Here is an 18,454-nt window from a genome sequence, read left to right as displayed (position 1 = left end):
TGTGGCCAAAGATCTAGCTATAGATCTGATCGGAAAAGGCCATAGCGGCTCACGACTGGCCAAATCTGGTCAGTCGTGTGCAATGACACCAAATTCCCACAGTGGTGGACGGAATCTAGCAACTGTGAGTGAGTGAGAGTGTTTTTATTAATTAAATTTTTTTTTTTTTTTTTTTTTTGATGTTTAGTTAAATTAACAAAACTATGAGAGTTTAAAAAAATTAAATATTATTGGATATGATTTTAAAAATAGGGAAACAAATATGCATTTTTTTCATGATAGGGATAGGATATTTTCAAAAGAGGGAAACAAACGACTCAACCTTATTTTAAANACTTCCTGATGTAATCGAATCTGAAGAAGAACGCGAAGACATCGCGAAGGTCTTAGCGGTTCCAGATAGAGATTTCAGCTGATCCAAACTCTTAATGCTTTGAAACCCTAGCTTCTGCATTTTCGAAATCATTCTATAAACAAAACCCTGAGAATTTGGTCTCTGAGTCACTCTCTCTTTCTGAAATTTGGAGCTTTTTCGAGTGGACAGTTGAAAGTGAATTGGGCGCCAAGAAAATGGAATTTATAGGTAAGGGCCGCACTGTGACTATCACGTGAGATAGTTAAACGTTAAAGGGTAGTATTTTGTGCGGTTGACTGTACTGTATTAACGGTAAGGTGTAATGGTGACCAATGGGTCACAACTGACGTCTGTATCAGGTGGTACGACTTACGAGTGATCATTCTGCACATGGAGGTAGTAAGTAGTAACACCCACTTGCAAAACTTTAGAAGTATTTTTAAAATATTATTGTTAAGTTGAGTTAGGTTATTATTATTAGGTAAGATTTAAAAATTAATAAAAAAACCTTTAAGTTTGTTAATTTAGCTAAATACCCTAAATAATAAAAAGCTAATAAATTGACAAAAACACCCTTATTTATCTACAGTTGTCAGATTCCCGTCACCATTGCCAGAATCTGACTGAAATTTGATGACATTGCGCACGATCAGCCAAATCTGGCCAATTGAACACCACTATGCCTTTTCCTAGGACAGGTCTACGATGATGGCTAAAGATATAACCGTCATTGACAGCCAAATGTGGCCAAAGATCTAGCTATAGATCTGACCGGAAAAGGCCATAGCGACTCACGATCGGCCAAATCTGGTCGGTCGTGTGCAATGACACCAAATTCCCACAGTGGTGGACGGAATCTAGCAACTGTGAATGGGTGAGAGAGTTTTTATTAATTTATAATTTTTTTTTTTTTTTATGTTTAGTTAAATTAACAAACCTATGAGAGTTTAAAATAATTAAATATTATTGGATAGGATTTTAAGAATAGGGAAACAAATATACATTTTTTTCATGATAGGATATTTTCAAAATAGGGAAACAAACGACTCGACCTTATTTTAAAAAAAAAAATCTTTGACTTCGAATTTTAATTTCTAATTATTTGAACAATTAACAATAAAAGGAAAGCTAATAATATTATATGCGTTTGTTTTGTTATTTTGGATAGGATTTTGAGAATAATATTGGGTAGTTGAATAGGGTAAGTATTATGAGGTAAAATTTAAAAATTAACAAAAAAACCTCATAGGTTTGCTAATTTAACTAAACACCCCAATATATAAAATTTTTGTAAAATGACAAAAACACCTCCACCCAGTCACCCACCCACATTGCCAAATTCCAGCCACCATAGTCGGAATCTGGTCGAAAAATGACGTTATGACGCATACCGGTCAGATCTGGCTGGTCATGCGTCGACGCGGCCTTTTCCAGTCAGATCCACCCCAGATCTGGCCGTCGACAGCTGCAAAAGGCCAGATCGGTGAATTATCGGCCAGTTCAATCATTTCTACGCCGTTGTGACGATGGTGGTTGCCGAAATCTGGCAACTATGGGTGGATGGGGGTGTTTTTATTAATTTTTAAACTTTTTAGGATTGCTTATTAAATTAATAAACTTAAGGGGTCCAAAAGTAATTAAAAAATAGAATAGTATTTCTCAAATAATTAAACAAACAAGTATTTTTATAATATGATAGGGAATAGGGTATGAAAAAATAAACAAATGCACCCATCAATTTTACTCTTTTTTTTTTTTTTTGGTCCTTCTAAAGCATGAATAAAAGATAGATTTATTAATATATTTTTTGTAAATAAATAAGAGAGTAGAAAAACAAAATTCGTTAGCATCTCTCTTTCTAACTTTAATTATTATCTGAATTAATAATTAGTTGCTTCCTTTTAATACTAAAAATTTCAACAAAAACATTTACGAGATAAGTAAAGATTCTTGATAGCTTGATTGGTTAATGTAAGTAAAAGTATATTTAAATTAATGAAAACTTAAATATCTACTTATAACAAGAAATACTTTTGTGGAAAGTAATTTTTTTTTTCTTCTCAATTTTGATATTAAAATGTAAGTTCTCGAATCTCGATAGCTAGTAAGTGTGTTGCTTCATTTACTTAAAACTCACATGGAACACAATTAGACAACATGTTCTAACAGATAATGTAATAAGTACAATTTAATTAGCCTTTTTGTATGCATAAATAATAAATATTATGTTTCAATTAAATTCTGGAAAAAATCAGGGCAATATTGTAAAATAACATAGTTAATGGACTAACAGATACCCATAGAAGAAGTAGGGAAAAAAAAAAAAAAAAATAGAAGTAGATGAACCAGTAAAAAAAATAAAAAATAAAAGAAAATCCAGAAACCGAAAACCAACTCGAGGTCTCTACTTGCTACGTAGGGACTTCTACTATGTGAGGCGATGGAAGCGAAGCAGAAGCCAAAGGCAAATCCGCGATTTTATTTCTATAAAAATCCCATCTTCACCTCGAAAGCTCTCATAAACCAATTCAATACAACACTCCTAAACCACGCATAATTTAATTTTATTGCCGCCTCAGAATGCCAGTATTTGACCTCTGGTTCAATAATTCCCTTACCAACGACCAATTTCAAACCCCATTTCATATCAATTCCGACTCAGATTCTGGTTTCTTTATTACCGGTGGCTTATTTCTCGAACCCACCGTCTCTTCTTCGTTTATTCGTTTAATTTCATCCCAAATTTCTTCAATTAGCATTTCTCCCTCTTGTAAACACGTAGTTTCTGGGATTTCGAGGCGTAAAACTCGTGTTGCATCCACAAAGAGTGGCTTGTTTTTGTCAGTTAGCTTGAGAAATGATGGGCTTTTTCCGGAACCGAAGGGGTGTTTGGTTCACAATGAAGATAAAAATTCTGAGGAGGCGGCGAAGATTGAAGCAAATAATGTAGTGATTGAAGCAACTAATGTAGTGATTGAAGCAACTAATGTAGTGATTGAAGCCAATGAAAAGAAGAGGAAGGTCAGGGTACGTGGAGGCCGTGCAATGAATACCACTAAGCATTTTTGGGCTGGAGCTATTTCAGCTATGGTTTCAAGGTACTTGTGAGACAAAAACTAAAATCCCATGTACTTTTTGTCACTGAACTTGAAGCTAAAATTTGATGTACCTTAATAATTGATTAAAATATTAAAGCATTTCCAAGTTTAATTAGGTTTTATTTTTGGGGTCTTATACTGATTTGCAAACTACTTATTTGAGTATGAATGATTATTGGGTGTCAGAACTTTTGTTGCGCCACTTGAGAGACTAAAGCTGGAATATATAGTTCGTGGTGAACAGAGGCATCTTTTTGAGCTCATAAAGTCAATTGCAGTTACTCAGGGAGTGGGAGGTTTTTGGAAGGGAAACTTTGTTAATATCCTTCGTACAGCTCCATTTAAAGCCGTAAATTTCACCGCTTATGATACCTACCGGAAGCAGTTGCTTAGATTTTCTGGGAATGAGGAAACTACAAATTTTGAGAGGTTCATTGCTGGTGCTGCCGCTGGCATTACTGCTACTATACTCTGCTTACCACTTGACACGGTATGTGGAGTTTCAGATTTTATTCTATTTTATTGTTTAATTACGTTACCATAATTGCCTGCATTTTAGCTTTGTGACTTGTATTTATGGTTAGTGGTGTTCAATTGTGACTTCCTTGTGGTTTAATGTTGTTTTCTTGCTTAAGATTGAGTTTTCTTTGGGAGTTAAGACTTCAAGCAGAGACATTGTTGATAATTCTACGACCTCATTGGTTTTACCCTGTATTTAGTCATATTTTGATTGTTATATGTTCCAGATACGAACGAAGATAGTGGCACCTGGTGGGGAAGCTTTGGGAGGTGTGATTGGTGCTTTCCGCCACATGATACAAACTGAAGGGTTCTTTTCCCTTTATAAGGGCTTAGTACCCTCTATCATAAGCATGGCACCTTCAGGTGCTGTTTTCTATGGTGTGTATGATATATTGAAATCTGCTTATCTGCATTCACCAGAAGGTAAGAAAAGGATTCAGAAAATGATTGAGCAGGAGCAGGAACTGACTGCTTTTGACCAGCTGGAGCTGGGACCTGTTAGGACATTACTATATGGGGCTAATGCTGGTGCTTGTGCTGAAGCTGCTACATATCCCTTTGAAGTTTTAAGGAGACAGCTTCAGTTGCAAGTTCAGGCAACCAAATTGAGTGCGGTGGAAACCTTTGTCAAGATAATTCAGCAAGGAGGAGTTCCAGCTCTCTATGCAGGACTTATTCCCAGCTTACTGCAGGTATAGGCATTGAGTTTTAAATACGGCAAACTAACCCATGATTTTTCGCTTACGAGTGATCATTCTGCACATGGAGGTAGTAAGTAGTAACACCCACCTGCAAAACTTTAGTAGTATTTTTGAAATATTATTGTTAAGTTGAGTTAGGTTATTATTACTAAGTAAGATTTGAAAATTAACAAAAAAAAACCTTTAAGTTTGTTAATTTAGCTAAATACCCTAAACAATAAAAAGCTAATAAATTGACAAAAACACCCGTACTTACCCACAGTTGTCAGATTCCGATCACCATTGCCAGAATCTGACCGAATTTTGATGACACTGTGCACGATCAACCAAATCTGGCCAATCGAGCACCGCTATGCCTTTTCCTAGGCCAGATCTATGATGATGGCCAAAGATATGGCCGTCATTGACAGTCAGATGTGGCCAAAGATCTAGCTATAGATCTGATCGGAAAAGGCCATAGCGGCTCACGACTGGCCAAATCTGGTCAGTCGTGTGCAATGACACCAAATTCCCACAGTGGTGGACGGAATCTAGCAACTGTGAGTGAGTGAGAGTGTTTTTATTAATTAAATTTTTTTTTTTTTTTTTTTTTTGATGTTTAGTTAAATTAACAAAACTATGAGAGTTTAAAAAAATTAAATATTATTGGATATGATTTTAAAAATAGGGAAACAAATATGCATTTTTTTCATGATAGGGATAGGATATTTTCAAAAGAGGGAAACAAACGACTCAACCTTATTTTAAAAAAAAAAAAACTTTGACTTCGAATTTTAATTTCTAATTATTTGACCAATTAACAATAAAAGGAAAGCTAATAATATTATGTGCGTTTGTTTTGTTATTTTGGATACGATTTTGGGAATAATATTGGATAGTTGAATAGGGTAAGTATTACGAGGTAAAATTTAAAAATTAATAAAAAAACCTCATAGGTTTGCTAATTTAATTAAACACCTCAATATATAAAAATTTTGTAAAATGACAAAAACACTTTCACCCAATCACCCACCCACAGTCCAAATTTCGGCCACCACCGTCCGAATCTGGCCGAAAAATGGCGTTATGACGTATACTGGTCGGATCTGGCTGGACGTGCGTCGATATGACCTTTTTCGGCCAAATCCACTCCAGATCTGGCTGAAAAAGGACAGATCTACGGTCAGATCTGGCTGTCGACGGCTGCAAAAGGCCAGATCAGCAAATTATCGGCCAGTTCCAATCGTTTCTACGCCGTTGTGACGATGGTGGTTGCTGGAATCTGGCAACTATGGGTGGGTGGGGGTATTTTTGTTAATTTTTAAACTTTTTTTGGGGTGTTTAATTAAATTAATAAACTTAAAGGGTCTAAAAGTAATTAAAAAATAGAATAGTATTTCTTAAATATAGGGAATAGGGTATGAAAAAATAAACAAATGCACCCATCAATTTTACTCTTTTTTTTTTTTTTTTGTCCTTCTAAAGCATGAATAAAAGATAGATTTATTAATATATTTTTTGTAAATAAATAAGAGAGTAGAAAAACAAAATTCGTTAGCATCTCTCTTTCTAACTTTAATTATTATCTGAATTAATAATTAGTTGCTTCCTTTTAATACTAAAAATTTCAACAAATACATTTATGAGATAAGTAAAGATTCTTGATAGCTTGATTGGTTAATGTAAGTAAAAGTATATTTAAATTAATGAAAACTTAAATATCTACTTATAACAAGAAATACTTTTGTGGAAAGTAATTTTTTTTTTCTTCTCAATTTTGATATTAAAATGTAAGTTCTCGAATCTCGATAGCTAGTAAGTGTGTTGCTTCATTTACTTAAAACTCACATGGAACACAATTAGACAACATGTTCTAACAGATAATGTAATAAGTACAATTTAATTAGCCTTTTTGTATGCATAAATAATAAATATTATGTTTCAATTAAATTCTGGAAAAAATCAGGGCAATATTGTAAAATAACATAGTTAATGGACTAACAGATACCCATAGAAGAAGTAGGGAAAAAAAAAAAAAAAAATAGAAGTAGATGAACCAGTAAAAAAAATAAAAAATAAAAGAAAATCCAGAAACCGAAAACCAACTCGAGGTCTCTACTTGCTACGTAGGGACTTCTACTATGTGAGGCGATGGAAGCGAAGCAGAAGCCAAAGGCAAATCCGCGATTTTATTTCTATAAAAATCCCATCTTCACCTCGAAAGCTCTCATAAACCAATTCAATACAACACTCCTAAACCACGCATAATTTAATTTTATTGCCGCCTCAGAATGCCAGTATTTGACCTCTGGTTCAATAATTCCCTTACCAACGACCAATTTCAAACCCCATTTCATATCAATTCCGACTCAGATTCTGGTTTCTTTATTACCGGTGGCTTATTTCTCGAACCCACCGTCTCTTCTTCGTTTATTCGTTTAATTTCATCCCAAATTTCTTCAATTAGCATTTCTCCCTCTTGTAAACACGTAGTTTCTGGGATTTCGAGGCGTAAAACTCGTGTTGCACCCGCAAAGAGTGGCTTGTTTTTGTCAGTTAGCTTGAGAAATGATGGGCTCGTTTCGGAACCCAAGGGGTGTTTGGTTCACAATGAAGATAAAAATTCTGAGGAGGCGGCGCAGATTGAAGCAAATAATGTAGTTATTGAAGCCAACGAAAAGAAGAGGAAGGTCAGGGTACGTGGAGGCCGTGCAATGAATACCACAAAGCATTTTTGGGCTGGAGCTATTGCAGCTATGGTTTCAAGGTACTTGTGAGACAAAATCTAAAATCCCATGTACTTTTTGTCACTGAACATTAAAGCATTTCCAAGTTTAATTAGGTTTTATTTTTGGGGTCTTATACTGATTTGCAAACTACTTATTTGAGTATAAATGATTATTGGGTGTCAGAACTTTTGTTGCGCCACTTGAGAGACTAAAGCTGGAATATATAGTTCGTGGTGAACAGAGGCATCTTTTTGAGCTCATTAAGTCAATTGCAGTTACTCAGGGAGTGGGAGGTTTTTGGAAGGGAAACTTTGTTAATATCCTTCGTACAGCTCCATTTAAAGCCGTAAATTTCACCGCTTATGATACCTACCGGAAGCAGTTGCTTAGATTTTCTGGGAATGAGGAAACTACAAATTTTGAGAGGTTCATTGCTGGTGCTGCCGCTGGCATTACTGCTACTATACTCTGCTTACCACTTGATACGGTATGTGGAGTTTCAGATTTTATTCTATTTTATTGTTTAATTAAGTTACCATAATTGCCTGCATTTCAGCTTTGTGACTTGTATTTATGGTTAGTGGTGTACAATTGTGACTTCCTTGTGGTTTAATGTTGTTTTCTTGCTTAAGATTGAGTTTTCTTTGGGAGTTAAGACTTCAAGCAGAGACATTGTTGATAATTCTACGACCTCATTGGTTTTACCCTGTATTTAGTCATATTTTGATTGTTATATGTTCCAGATACGAACGAAGATAGTGGCACCTGGTGGGGAAGCTTTGGGTGGTGTGATTGGTGCTTTCCGCCACATGATACAAACTGAAGGGTTCTTTTCCCTTTATAAGGGCTTAGTACCCTCTATCATAAGCATGGCACCTTCAGGTGCTGTTTTCTATGGTGTGTATGATATATTGAAATCTGCTTATCTGCATTCACCAGAAGGTAAGAAAAGGATTCAGAAAATGATTGAGCAGGAGCAGGAACTGACTGCTTTTGACCAGCTGGAGCTGGGACCTCTTAGGACATTACTATATGGGGCTACTGCTGGTGCTTGTGCTGAAGCTGCTACATATCCCTTTGAAGTTTTAAGGAGACAGCTTCAGTTGCAAGTTCAGGCAACCAAATTGAGTGCGGTGGAAACCTTTGTCAAGATAATTCAGCAAGGAGGAGTTCCAGCTCTCTATGCAGGACTTATTCCCAGCTTACTGCAGGTATAGGCATTGAGTTTTAAATACGGCAAACTAACCCATGATTTTTTATTTTTTTTTTTTGGGGGCACTTAATACTAATTATGCATGCCTTAGTTGTAGAAATGCAGTGTTGGAGTACTACAACAAAAATTTATGTTGCTAAAATCAATATTCACCTTTGAAATCTTTGATGAATTGGTGCCACAGATACCTGGGTTAGGAGTTCTGCGTATATAACTTCTTATGCCTTGTTCCATAAAATAACAAAAATCTTGTTACTAATCTTTGACTTAATAAAATAATAAAAAATTGTTGACTAGGGCTCAAATTACACTTTGAAATCTTGTTTGCTATATTGCTGGATGATCGGGCAAACTGAAAATTTCTTAATTCTCCAATTCTGAGGGCATAGTGGTTCATCTCACATAGAATTTTCTGCCTTTTCATATCATGGCTTGGTCACTTCTATGTTAGATGTAAATTATACATTGCTTTCAATTAACTCGATATATGAAAGGGAAAGATTTATTGTAGCTATAGCAGGCTTTGCTTCTTTAGGCAGTTCTTCAATGCAGCAAGGGTGATTACCGCTGTTACAATCTGATTGAATTCTGCCACTTTAGATTGCCTTCTTTTATGTTATGTTTGGCATGTCGTGCTGTCTCCATGTTGTCCTTCTCCAAGTGTGCCTTTTTTATACAAGCCCACTATGCAAGATAATATATAATCATAGATATCGAGATTCTTTTTTCTTTTAATGTATTTTTTAATGGTAATTTCCAAGATAGCTATCATGTTCATTCAAATAGTTTAGGTTAATGTTCTGCTATCTTACTCCACATCTCTATATTTTGCATTTGCAGGTGCTTCCCTCGGCTTCAATAAGTTACTTTGTCTATGAGTTTATGAAGATAGTTCTCAAAGCGGAATGAATAGAGACAGTGGGGCCTCTGGAGAAACAACTGGTAGGAGTTCATGTGAAAGCACAGGATATATAGATTCAACATAGTATGAATTAGTTGATTCGCATTTACATTTAGCAGTTACTGTTGGTATTACCAAAGTATTTTTTATTTGCCATTTACATTTAGCAGTTTCTATTGGTATTACCAAAAGATTTTTGTGCCACAAAACGAAGAAATGAAGTTCTTCAACAAGTTAAGTGCCTCTTTCTTGATTCATCTTCTCATGTTTGATTCTTCAGTCATTAACCAAATCTGGCTTTCATACTTTAGAAACCTGATTCTGGTTATGAGATGATATTTTTCATCTTCACAGCTGAACATGCTTAGTGGAGCATTGTATTTGTGCTCAACCTATGGTGATGTGGATTTTGATGTAAACAATTTTGAAAATCTATTAATTGTTGCTCTATGAACTAGTTTTTCTTGGTTCTTACAATTTTTGTTTTTTCTATAACTTGAATGTCTTACATTTGGAGACAGTTTTGGGAATTTATGCTGATATGCTGAAGTTTAGAGGCTGTTAATAAGAAATCCCACTCCCAGCTCTTATCAGAAGTTGTGTCGAAGTTTTTTGAATTCTTGTTTCTCTTTTGATAGGGGATTTAAATTGACACCAATGTAAGGGCTTACAGTCTTACAGACAGAAAAGTTACTCCAAATGTTGTTTGTGCTTCTGTATATCTACATGAGTCTTCGAGATGTATCTTGATTACACTCCATCAAGATGTAAGTTTCCTAGTCAAAGTGTTAATATGACTTTGAAGTTGAAAATTGAATAGATGAGCTTGATAATGAGGTTTCGTTCCAGAGGTGCCATGCTTCAATTTAATGCCTTCATCCTGGTTCATTTGTATCATTTTTCCTGTCATGTTATTACATTGCATGGTTGTATGTTCTTCTGCCTTTTTGACTTATAAGTTGGTTTCTTAGTTGTAATTACAAATATTATAACCAGAGAACATATCTCCACTTCATATCCTAACCAGAAAACTTGCTACAATCATTTATTCATTATTTAATGGTACTTGAGTTAATTTTTGCTAATAAATCATTAAATGCTTCCAATGCACACACTGAGCTCGCTGGAAAACCATGCTTAAACTTGCCACTTAACATCTCTGCTCGTTTTTGCATCTCTTCGTTACCCATTAGCCTCTCAATTCCCTTCACCATATCATCCTTCTTTACCATCTCTGACAAATCATCGGTAACTCTATACCCAACCTTAAGATGACTCACCACCAATTTGGCGTTTAAGTATTGGTCACCCCTAATAGGCCAGGCCAAAAATGGGATCCCACGTCCGATTGCCTCCATCGTAGAATTCCATCCACAATGTGATAAAAATCCACCGGTTGACTTATGGCCCAGAATCAATAATTGTGGTGCCCATCCGTATATTATCAAACCCCTATTACTAACTCTATCGTCTAACCCATGAGGAATGTGTGCTTCCGACCCAGGTTGTATGACCCAAATGAACAGTCGAGTCGACTGTTCTAATGCACCTGCCAATTGAGAATATTCCTCCGTGGTGGGACGTACTTCACTACCAAAAGCAACGTATAAAACTGATCGACGTGGCTTCGAATCCAGCCATTGGATCACATCCTCTTCTGTCGAACTCGATTGGCGCTTTTGCTTTCTAATCTCTCCGTCACGAAGCAACGGTTCAGAGGAGTTCCAATACTGTTCAGGCAGTAATGGTCCCACACCCCAAGCTGGCAAACCCATCTGATCAGCCATGTACTTAATAAAGGGACCGTCAAGATCATCACACGTGTTGAACATTATCGCGATTGATCCTTCAATTTCTGGAACCCATGGTGGCCTATCACCAGGTTTTGGCGGACCCCCTTTCCCGCCACGTGGTGTTTCCGGAGATTTTCGTTTAAGATCCGAATAGGTTAACGCCATTTCTTCCGGTAACCCCGGAATGACCCGGATTTCACCAGATTTGATATTAGCGGCTTGAAGCTTCCACGCGCCCCACTCCATGGCGGCAGCACATGCACCGAAAGTAAAAAGACTAATAACCGGTATATTGAATTTTAAAAAAAGGGCTTTGGTCCAGCCCATTTGGAAATCAACGATCGCGCACAGAGGCATGGGCAAGTCTGGATTCTCAAAGCAGTTTAGTAGGTGCGTCTTGAGTTCCTGAGCAGACTGCTGGCAGAGTGGGTCGGATCCAGGCATGGGTCGGCCAGAGGAGGTAAGCTGGACTGTTTGGGTGCGAGGCGGTTGCGTGAAAGAGGAGGGAATGGCAGAAGCGAAAATAGAAGGAAAAAGGAGGGTAGTATGGTAATGCATGGAAGAAATATGCTTGCAGAGCTCCATGCATGGGTTGAGATGACCCTGTCCATAACCTGTCACAACACAAATCTGACCTTCCATTTTTATTAATTTATTATGGAAGAAGAGGGAGAAGGACTCGTAGGAGTGTCTGAGTTTGACGCTTGAGTGAGAGACTAAAGAGTAAAGAGTGAAGATAACGATATCTCAACTGTGAACAATAATTAAGAATTAAAGAGGGAAGGAAATAGTAGTAGTTTTAGACTTGTAGTCTTGTACATTCGTAATCTTGCGGAATTTGAATTGGTGACCGACTTGATTCTTACGTCGGGGACATTGACATACTTCAATTTCTTCTTGCCTTCTTGGTGATGGCCCGACGGGCGATGATTCGCTACACCCGACCTTACCAAGCTCATAGTAAGTGGCCCCCGCTCACCAGCCCACAGATATCCATCCCATCCTGACAAGTGAAAAATTGAAAATCCGGGCAATTTTTTATTTTCGCGCATCTGTCGCTGTGATGCTATCAGGATCTGTAATTTTCTGTTCACACGGAAACACATTTCCATGACAAATTTTGTGAACTCTTTAGTAATTTCACAATAGAAAGAATGCAGAGTTGGAAAGTGAAATAGTTCAGATTGTAACTTGTGGTACTAAGGAAAATTTAATTTTAAAAAGAGTAAACACATGTTCCCACCCGAGATTCAGCGAAAAGACAAGTTAAATAAGGGATGAGAGGTAATGTTTAAAGTTGTTGGGATGCTCAAAAGTGAATCGTATGTTCACTGCTATTGTATTAATAAGAGGATAAAGGTTAAGTCACGTTTAACGAACTGAGCTACAATTTAGAGAGAGAGAGGGAGAGAGAGTAAGCTAGTTTAGAGTCAAATTAGTCAATCTCGCAAATAAGAGGAATGACCTCTATTTATAGTAGGAAAAACCAAGGTAATGATTACTAAATCTGTAAATGGGTGGATACCATGTAAATCTTTTTTGCGTCTCATTGTTCACCTGTCCGAGGGATTTCTTGGACTTATATAGAGTTTGAAAATGTGGACGATTTCTATCCACATGCTTGCCTAGCACTAACCCACTACACTGACGGGGCGTGCCACGCTAGTGAAGAGAAGAAGAAGAAGAAGGAGGGAGGGCAGTTTGGTAATTACAGTCTCTACACTTGTGTCAGAATTCAACAATAGCTAATGGTGTTATTTTAAGGGTCAGGATCTGAATAAATTAAACCGGGGTTACCAACTGGCCATTTTGCGGAACCTCGGGTGGGAGCATGTCGTTTACTCTTTTGAAAAATCAAAATAACTCGTTATTCACAATTGCCAACAGCAACAACTTTGTACGTGTGAGTTAATAAATGGGCGTTGTATACTTGTATGAACGCCCCACTTTTTCTCGCTTATTCCGTAGCTCGCTCTCTTTCTTTTAAAAACACAAAACAAATTCCCACCAAGTTTCTTTGCCACGAGTCATCATCATCAATTTTCTCCAACACTTGGCTCCAAAACCCTAATCTATCTCAATCACCGAGGCCATGCTGCCGTCGGGAGAGGAAGCCGCCACATCCTGTCGCTTCTGTTCGAGCTTCACCGTCGAGAATGGCGGTTCTCACGACAGTGATATCAACGGATCCGGACATCGAGGCTGCATGCATTGCAAAAGATCCGATCCTTCTTCTTCAACTTCTTGTTACTCTTGCTCATCGCTCTGGCTTGACCTTGTTCCATTTAAGGAATCGGAGAATCTTCGAAGAATCATCACTGCCTCGGCTAAAGGTTTCTCAATTGGAGCTGGTCTCAAAGGCGGCTTAGCTCTCTTCTCACTTCTCGCTCGGCTTAGACGCACTCGATTATCGTCCTCTGCTAGGTATATTATCTTATTTGAACATATGCTTCTTCTTTTTTTCTTAATTTTTCTTTACCTTACTGATACTTTGGTTTTGATTTTATTTCTATGACTGATTTAGGAAAATTGAGGTGTTTTCAAATAAGGAAGCAATTGCACTAGCTATAAAAGAGACACTTAGATACGGTCTTTTCCTTGGAACATTTGCTGGTACATTTGTTTCTGTGGATGAGATTATCGGTGCTTTGGGGGGTCATCGTAGGCAATACTCTACCTCAATTTTGTTATTTCAATTTCTTCTGTTATTACACTTGAATTAACGAGCTACTAAATTGAGTTCGGTTTATTAAGTTTTTTTGTATCTTTTTAATTTAGGACGGCGAAATGGAGGGCTCTATTTGCTGGCTTGATAGCAGGGCCTTCGATGCTGCTTACTGGACCAAACACGCAGCATACAAGCTTGGCAATATACATACTGATGCGTGCTGCAGTGTTGGCGTCGCGTTGTGGAATAAAGAGTGAACGGTTTGGGAGATTTTGTAAACCTCTTACTTGGAAGCATGGTGACATCTTCCTTATGTGCCTCTCTTCTTCACAAATTTTGTAAGTTTCTTATTACTTTGAGATGAATTCCAGCTTCAATTTTGGAATTTCCAGGTTTTTAGCTATTGATATTCAGCATAGTCAAAGGGAGTTTTATGTTGAATTGGAATAATGGCAGTCAATTTCGAAATTCTATGTGAAAAAAAAAAAAATTATGACCTCTTTTAAATCTGAAGAAAATTTCTTCATTTATTTGTTTATTTATTTTTAATACTGAGAATCCCCTCGTCAGCAAGAAGCTTTAGTAGTTAGGATTAGGAACCCGTGAGATATTTTATTTCAGATAGCTGTGCCTAAGGGAATATGAACTGCCCTTTGGGGCTTTTACTCGAGTGAAAGCTTAATAAGTCATCAAGTTTTGTAGACTCAAATTACATTTGGGTTATTTCCTGTAGACACAGGTTTAACTCATGAATTCCAGCTTGCCAATTCTAATAACTTAAGTTAACCACTAGCATATAGAAACTGAAAGACAAAAACGGAACACTCAATCTGCATATATAAAGTAAAAGTTTGTAAAAGCACCAGGTCAAAAACGAATTAAGAATATTTTAAAGGTCAATTTGATAGTTTGACTGGCACCTTGATGATCTCATAGCAGTGGCAGGAGAAGAAATGTGGGAAAAATATTTATGGCTTTAAAGACTGTAAGGACTATATGTTCTTTCATGTTTTTTGTCATATGCTTGAGAAATTGCTTAAAATTAACATGTTTGTGTGTAGCCTGCCACTCTTTCATATATGATGGCATATAGAGGACCTGACTCTGGAAAGTTGTGCTGTCCTCTATTTCTTAAAGAGATCCCTGATACATCATTTCTTAGCCAATTTCTGAAGTTGAGTAATTCTTTTTCCTTTCAGGTCTGCTTACATATTGAAGCAAGACAGTTTGGCTCCACCTTATCGGTCCTTTCTGAATAAACATGGTGGGAAGGATATTGTCATTTTGCAAGGAGTGAAAAATATTGCATGTGGCTTGCCTTTCTCTAATTTGGAGGCAATAGAGAAACATTACAAGGCCACTGGTGTTGACATCAAACTAGATCCAGGAATGAAAGTTCCCTGCTCAGTATGGTTATTATTTCTATCTTAATTTTCTTCTACCTAGAGATAATAATGTGTTTTGCTTTTGATAATAGATGTAGTCTGTTTCTTAGCCTCATACTTCAACCTCACACTTCATGCAGATCATTCATGGAAATCAGTCTTGTGTTGAACATGTCGTGTCTTTCCTTATTCAAGCCTACAAAAGAGCCTTACCAGTATACATCCCAGTTTATTTAATTCCTGCACTGATAGTTCATCGGCAGGGCCTATTGAAAAGGTATAATTAAGACTTTTGTCTAAGTATATTAAAGTTCAATTCACATTCTTGGTGAAGGCATCTTCAAATTTGTCAACTGGTTGAAATGCTTTCAATTTTAATGAAATCATAGTTTGTATCGAGGCTAACTGTACAAATTGTGTCTGTGATCTTATTCTTATGTTGTCTGATACAAGCCCGTCATGCTTACTCTAAACTGGTCCACTGTGACTGTTAGTTTGCATGTGAACTGGAATTTGGATGGCTGTATGTATGCTGCAAAATTTAGCTGGCACTCATGTTTATATTTGCTTTTCTTCATATTTGAGCATTCAGGAGGCATTCCCCCTTGTGTTGCTTAGTCCTGTCTGATGTCTTGTTCTAAGGCTTAGTATCTCAAATTCAGTCCTTAAGAGCATTTCTCAGTGCCCTCTTTCCTTGTTTCAGCTGTTAAATAATAAGTTAATGACTATGGCTGTACATTCATAATCTTGCTATGCTTTGAACACTTATTGTTATCATTCTTGGCTGTTGAGATGCAAATATAATGTTCTGTTGGTTTTGTTATTTGTGGTGCTGCCAACGGTGGTTATGTTTGATATCCATGTGCTTTATATAGGCCTAACACTATATTGGGGAAGAGTCTTCTTGGTACTGCAAGATCAAGCTTATTTTTGTCTGTATATTGCACATCTGCCTGGTAAGCAAATCATTTGTTTTTTTTTTTTAACCATCTCGCACATAATTCTAATGCCATTGATCTTCTTTTAATATTTCAAGCTCTTGAAATTATTTTTCATGGCAAGTCTATTTTCTGTTATGACTGTGTATTACAGTGGTATGCTATGCATGGAATCATTTATATAAATAACCTTTTATTTGATAATCAGGATGTGGACATGCCTACTTTTTAGGATTTTCAAGAGATGTAACATTCCCATGGTGGTGATGGGGACGGTAATTTAGTTCGTTTTACTTTTTGATTCATGTTACAAACAGTACTATGTTTTATTGTGCTGAAACTAGCATGTATCTCTTGCAGTTTCCTACTGGCTTGAGCTTGGCTATTGAGAAAAAAAGCAGGCGGATTGAGATCTCTCTCTACTGCCTTGCCCGGGCTATTGAGAGCTTCTTTTCCTGCATGGCAGATAGTGGATATTTGCCAGAGTCACAGAGGTTTAAAAGAGCTGATGTGGTGATTTTCAGCTTATCAACAGCTATCATAATGCACTGCTATGCACAGGAGAGAGAAGTTTTTAGATCCAAGTATTTAAATGTTCTAGATTGGGTGTTCGGGGTGCCTCCTCCCCCTTGTGAAACCCCACGATGCAAAAATAGTTAGAGAAGCAAGTTCAGGAGCGATTATGTCGTGTTCTGACAAACCTCTCTTCTCCCAAATTGATTTCAGAGAAATCATCAAGATGCTTGTAATGTTGAGAGGCATATCTACTACATGTTGGCTGATTGATGATGCTTAGATATGGCAAAAATTTTGCTGGATAGAATTAGCCAAGTCTAGCTTTTTTGTAACTGGATTAGCTCAAATGAATATAGTCGAGTGTTAAGAATGTCTTGTGAGTTTTGAGTCCACAAGAAAACCCAACTATATTATCCCTGTTAACATGTAAACCTTATCATCACCGTTTCAACCAAAATGGAGCAAAATTCGCCAATGCGGTTATGTATGAAATTGAGATCATAAACGTTAAGACATTTATAATTGAATCATCTGATGCCACAAATTGAAAAACAAAAAGAAATGCAACACTAACACAAAGCGCAGTATCAAAACAAAGTAAAACTGACAGAAACATTAAAAGGAAAACCCTAATATTTCCTTTATCTTCTCAACAAAAGCACTGATTACATATTGTAAATAAAAACATCATCAACAACAATATAATCTATTCATCAAAACTCCAAACCAAAACACAAACCCTAACCATCGCCTCCACTGACAAAAACCCAATCAAAGTCAGACCTCATCTTCATGGAGCAACATATTAGGAATGCCCTTATTTACTGGAAACTTTCTCCCCGTCTCTGGGCAAACCAGAGCACCTTCTTCCAGTTGCAGCTCCAATAGCGCGTGGTGAAATTTCTTCAAGAACTCCTCTGACTCAAGCAACGACGACTCTGGCGCCTCGTCGGGCAGCTCGGAATAACCCAATGATCGGGATGCATCAGCGAGCGCCTTCCACTCGATCTTTGGGCACATGTTCTTGAGAAAATCAGGGTTGAAATCGACCTGCTTCTCTATGACTTTCTCCACTTCAATGCGGAGAGGGAAGCCGTTTGTCACTCCTTTGATATTGGATGACAGCATGTTGTGAGTTAATAGCCTCATCTTTTTCTCTCTCTGTGAAGACGACTCAGTGGTAAGCTGGTTTCAGAATTCAGAGCAGCGTCGTGGACCTCGTGGCGCTATGTTGCTTCTGCTAGTTTAGTTAGTCTCTAGAGGTTTAAGGGTGCTTAAAATGACAAAAATAGTCTGTTAGTGTGTGTTCTTGACATCTGACTTAAGTGGGCTGGGTCTCTGGACTCTGGGCAGACTAATAAGTAATATATTGGCGCACATGGGCAAGTCTGTCTAACCGACTAACCCTAATCGTAAATTGAATTTGGGATAATTAATAATCAATAATTATTTGTTTACAATTTATTTATACAAAAAAATTATATAAAATTTATGTAAAATAATTATTTCGTCCTTTGTTTTTTCAGACTATAGTATTGCTCTTAATAATATAAGTATAAAACTTAAGTTTTGAATTAATTAATGTGACATTATTTTAGATATTTTAGAGATAAGCATTAGTGTATATCAATCACGAATTAAATTTGATATTAGATT

At 36.9% G+C, this 18,454-nt stretch overlaps 4 protein-coding genes across 5 annotated transcripts; 2 read left to right on the top strand and 2 right to left on the bottom strand.

Annotated features, from left to right (window-relative positions):
• The first annotated feature begins 2,736 nt into the window (after nucleotides 1-2,736).
• On the top strand, nucleotides 2,737-9,958 carry LOC116133422 (probable mitochondrial adenine nucleotide transporter BTL3). Of its 2 annotated transcripts, none has more exons than XM_031419125.1 (5): nucleotides 2,737-3,307; nucleotides 7,298-7,422; nucleotides 7,568-7,871; nucleotides 8,128-8,595; nucleotides 9,438-9,958. In XM_031419125.1, the coding sequence occupies exons 1-5, from the start codon at nucleotides 2,936-2,938 to the stop codon at nucleotides 9,504-9,506; spliced, it is 1,338 nt and encodes a 445-aa protein (XP_031274985.1). In that variant the 5' UTR covers nucleotides 2,737-2,935; the 3' UTR covers nucleotides 9,507-9,958. The 2 variants fall into 2 exon arrangements, with proteins under 2 accessions (XP_031274985.1, XP_031274984.1); XM_031419124.1 differs by having other exon boundaries at nucleotides 2,737-3,328.
• Nucleotides 9,959-10,058: 100 nt separating this feature from the next.
• Nucleotides 10,059-12,187, bottom strand: LOC116133421 (scopoletin glucosyltransferase-like). Its single transcript, XM_031419123.1, has one exon. It carries the CDS (start codon nucleotides 11,931-11,933, stop codon nucleotides 10,551-10,553), a length of 1,383 nt encoding a protein of 460 aa, XP_031274983.1. The 5' UTR covers nucleotides 11,934-12,187; the 3' UTR covers nucleotides 10,059-10,550.
• Nucleotides 12,188-13,175: 988 nt separating this feature from the next.
• Nucleotides 13,176-17,237, top strand: LOC116133435. The gene is made up of 8 exons (XM_031419138.1): nucleotides 13,176-13,715; nucleotides 13,816-13,956; nucleotides 14,070-14,297; nucleotides 15,159-15,366; nucleotides 15,485-15,621; nucleotides 16,220-16,300; nucleotides 16,491-16,557; nucleotides 16,643-17,237. The coding sequence occupies exons 1-8, from the start codon at nucleotides 13,384-13,386 to the stop codon at nucleotides 16,940-16,942; spliced, it is 1,494 nt and encodes a 497-aa protein (XP_031274998.1). The 5' UTR covers nucleotides 13,176-13,383; the 3' UTR covers nucleotides 16,943-17,237.
• A 53-nt stretch (nucleotides 17,238-17,290) lies between these two features.
• Nucleotides 17,291-18,112, bottom strand: LOC116133436 (multifunctional methyltransferase subunit TRM112 homolog A-like). The gene has a single exon (XM_031419139.1). The coding sequence runs from the start codon at nucleotides 17,945-17,947 to the stop codon at nucleotides 17,576-17,578; it is 372 nt and encodes a 123-aa protein (XP_031274999.1). The 5' UTR covers nucleotides 17,948-18,112; the 3' UTR covers nucleotides 17,291-17,575.
• Between the last annotated feature and the right edge of the window lie 342 nt (nucleotides 18,113-18,454).

The sequence above is a fragment of the Pistacia vera genome, unplaced genomic scaffold (assembly GCF_008641045.1).
Source record: "Pistacia vera cultivar Batoury unplaced genomic scaffold, PisVer_v2 Contig27, whole genome shotgun sequence".
Classification (NCBI taxonomy): Eukaryota; Viridiplantae; Streptophyta; class Magnoliopsida; order Sapindales; family Anacardiaceae; genus Pistacia; species Pistacia vera.
The sequence above is the reverse complement of the archived record's forward strand: the minus strand, read 5'-3'. Positions and strand labels throughout refer to the sequence as shown.

What these genes read in the sequence shown, in the direction of transcription:
- LOC116133422 (XM_031419124.1), top strand. Translation starts at nt 2,936, where the DNA reads ATGCCAGTATTTGACCTCTGGTTCAATAATTCCCTTACCAACGACCAA. An exon ending in TCTGCTTACCACTTGATACG is followed by an intron (nt 7,872 to 8,127) that starts GTATGTGGAGTT and finishes TATATGTTCCAG; the next exon opens with ATACGAACGAAGATAGTGGC. An exon ending in TTATTCCCAGCTTACTGCAG is followed by an intron (nt 8,596 to 9,437) that starts GTATAGGCATTG and finishes TTGCATTTGCAG; the next exon opens with GTGCTTCCCTCGGCTTCAAT.
- LOC116133435 (XM_031419138.1), top strand. Translation starts at nt 13,384, where the DNA reads ATGCTGCCGTCGGGAGAGGAAGCCGCCACATCCTGTCGCTTCTGTTCG. An exon ending in GCTTTGGGGGGTCATCGTAG is followed by an intron (nt 13,957 to 14,069) that starts GCAATACTCTAC and finishes TTTTTAATTTAG; the next exon opens with GACGGCGAAATGGAGGGCTC. An exon ending in GTATATTGCACATCTGCCTG is followed by an intron (nt 16,301 to 16,490) that starts GTAAGCAAATCA and finishes TTTGATAATCAG; the next exon opens with GATGTGGACATGCCTACTTT.
- LOC116133436 (XM_031419139.1), bottom strand. Translation starts at nt 17,947, where the DNA reads ATGAGGCTATTAACTCACAACATGCTGTCATCCAATATCAAAGGAGTG.
- LOC116133421 (XM_031419123.1), bottom strand. Translation starts at nt 11,933, where the DNA reads ATGGAAGGTCAGATTTGTGTTGTGACAGGTTATGGACAGGGTCATCTC.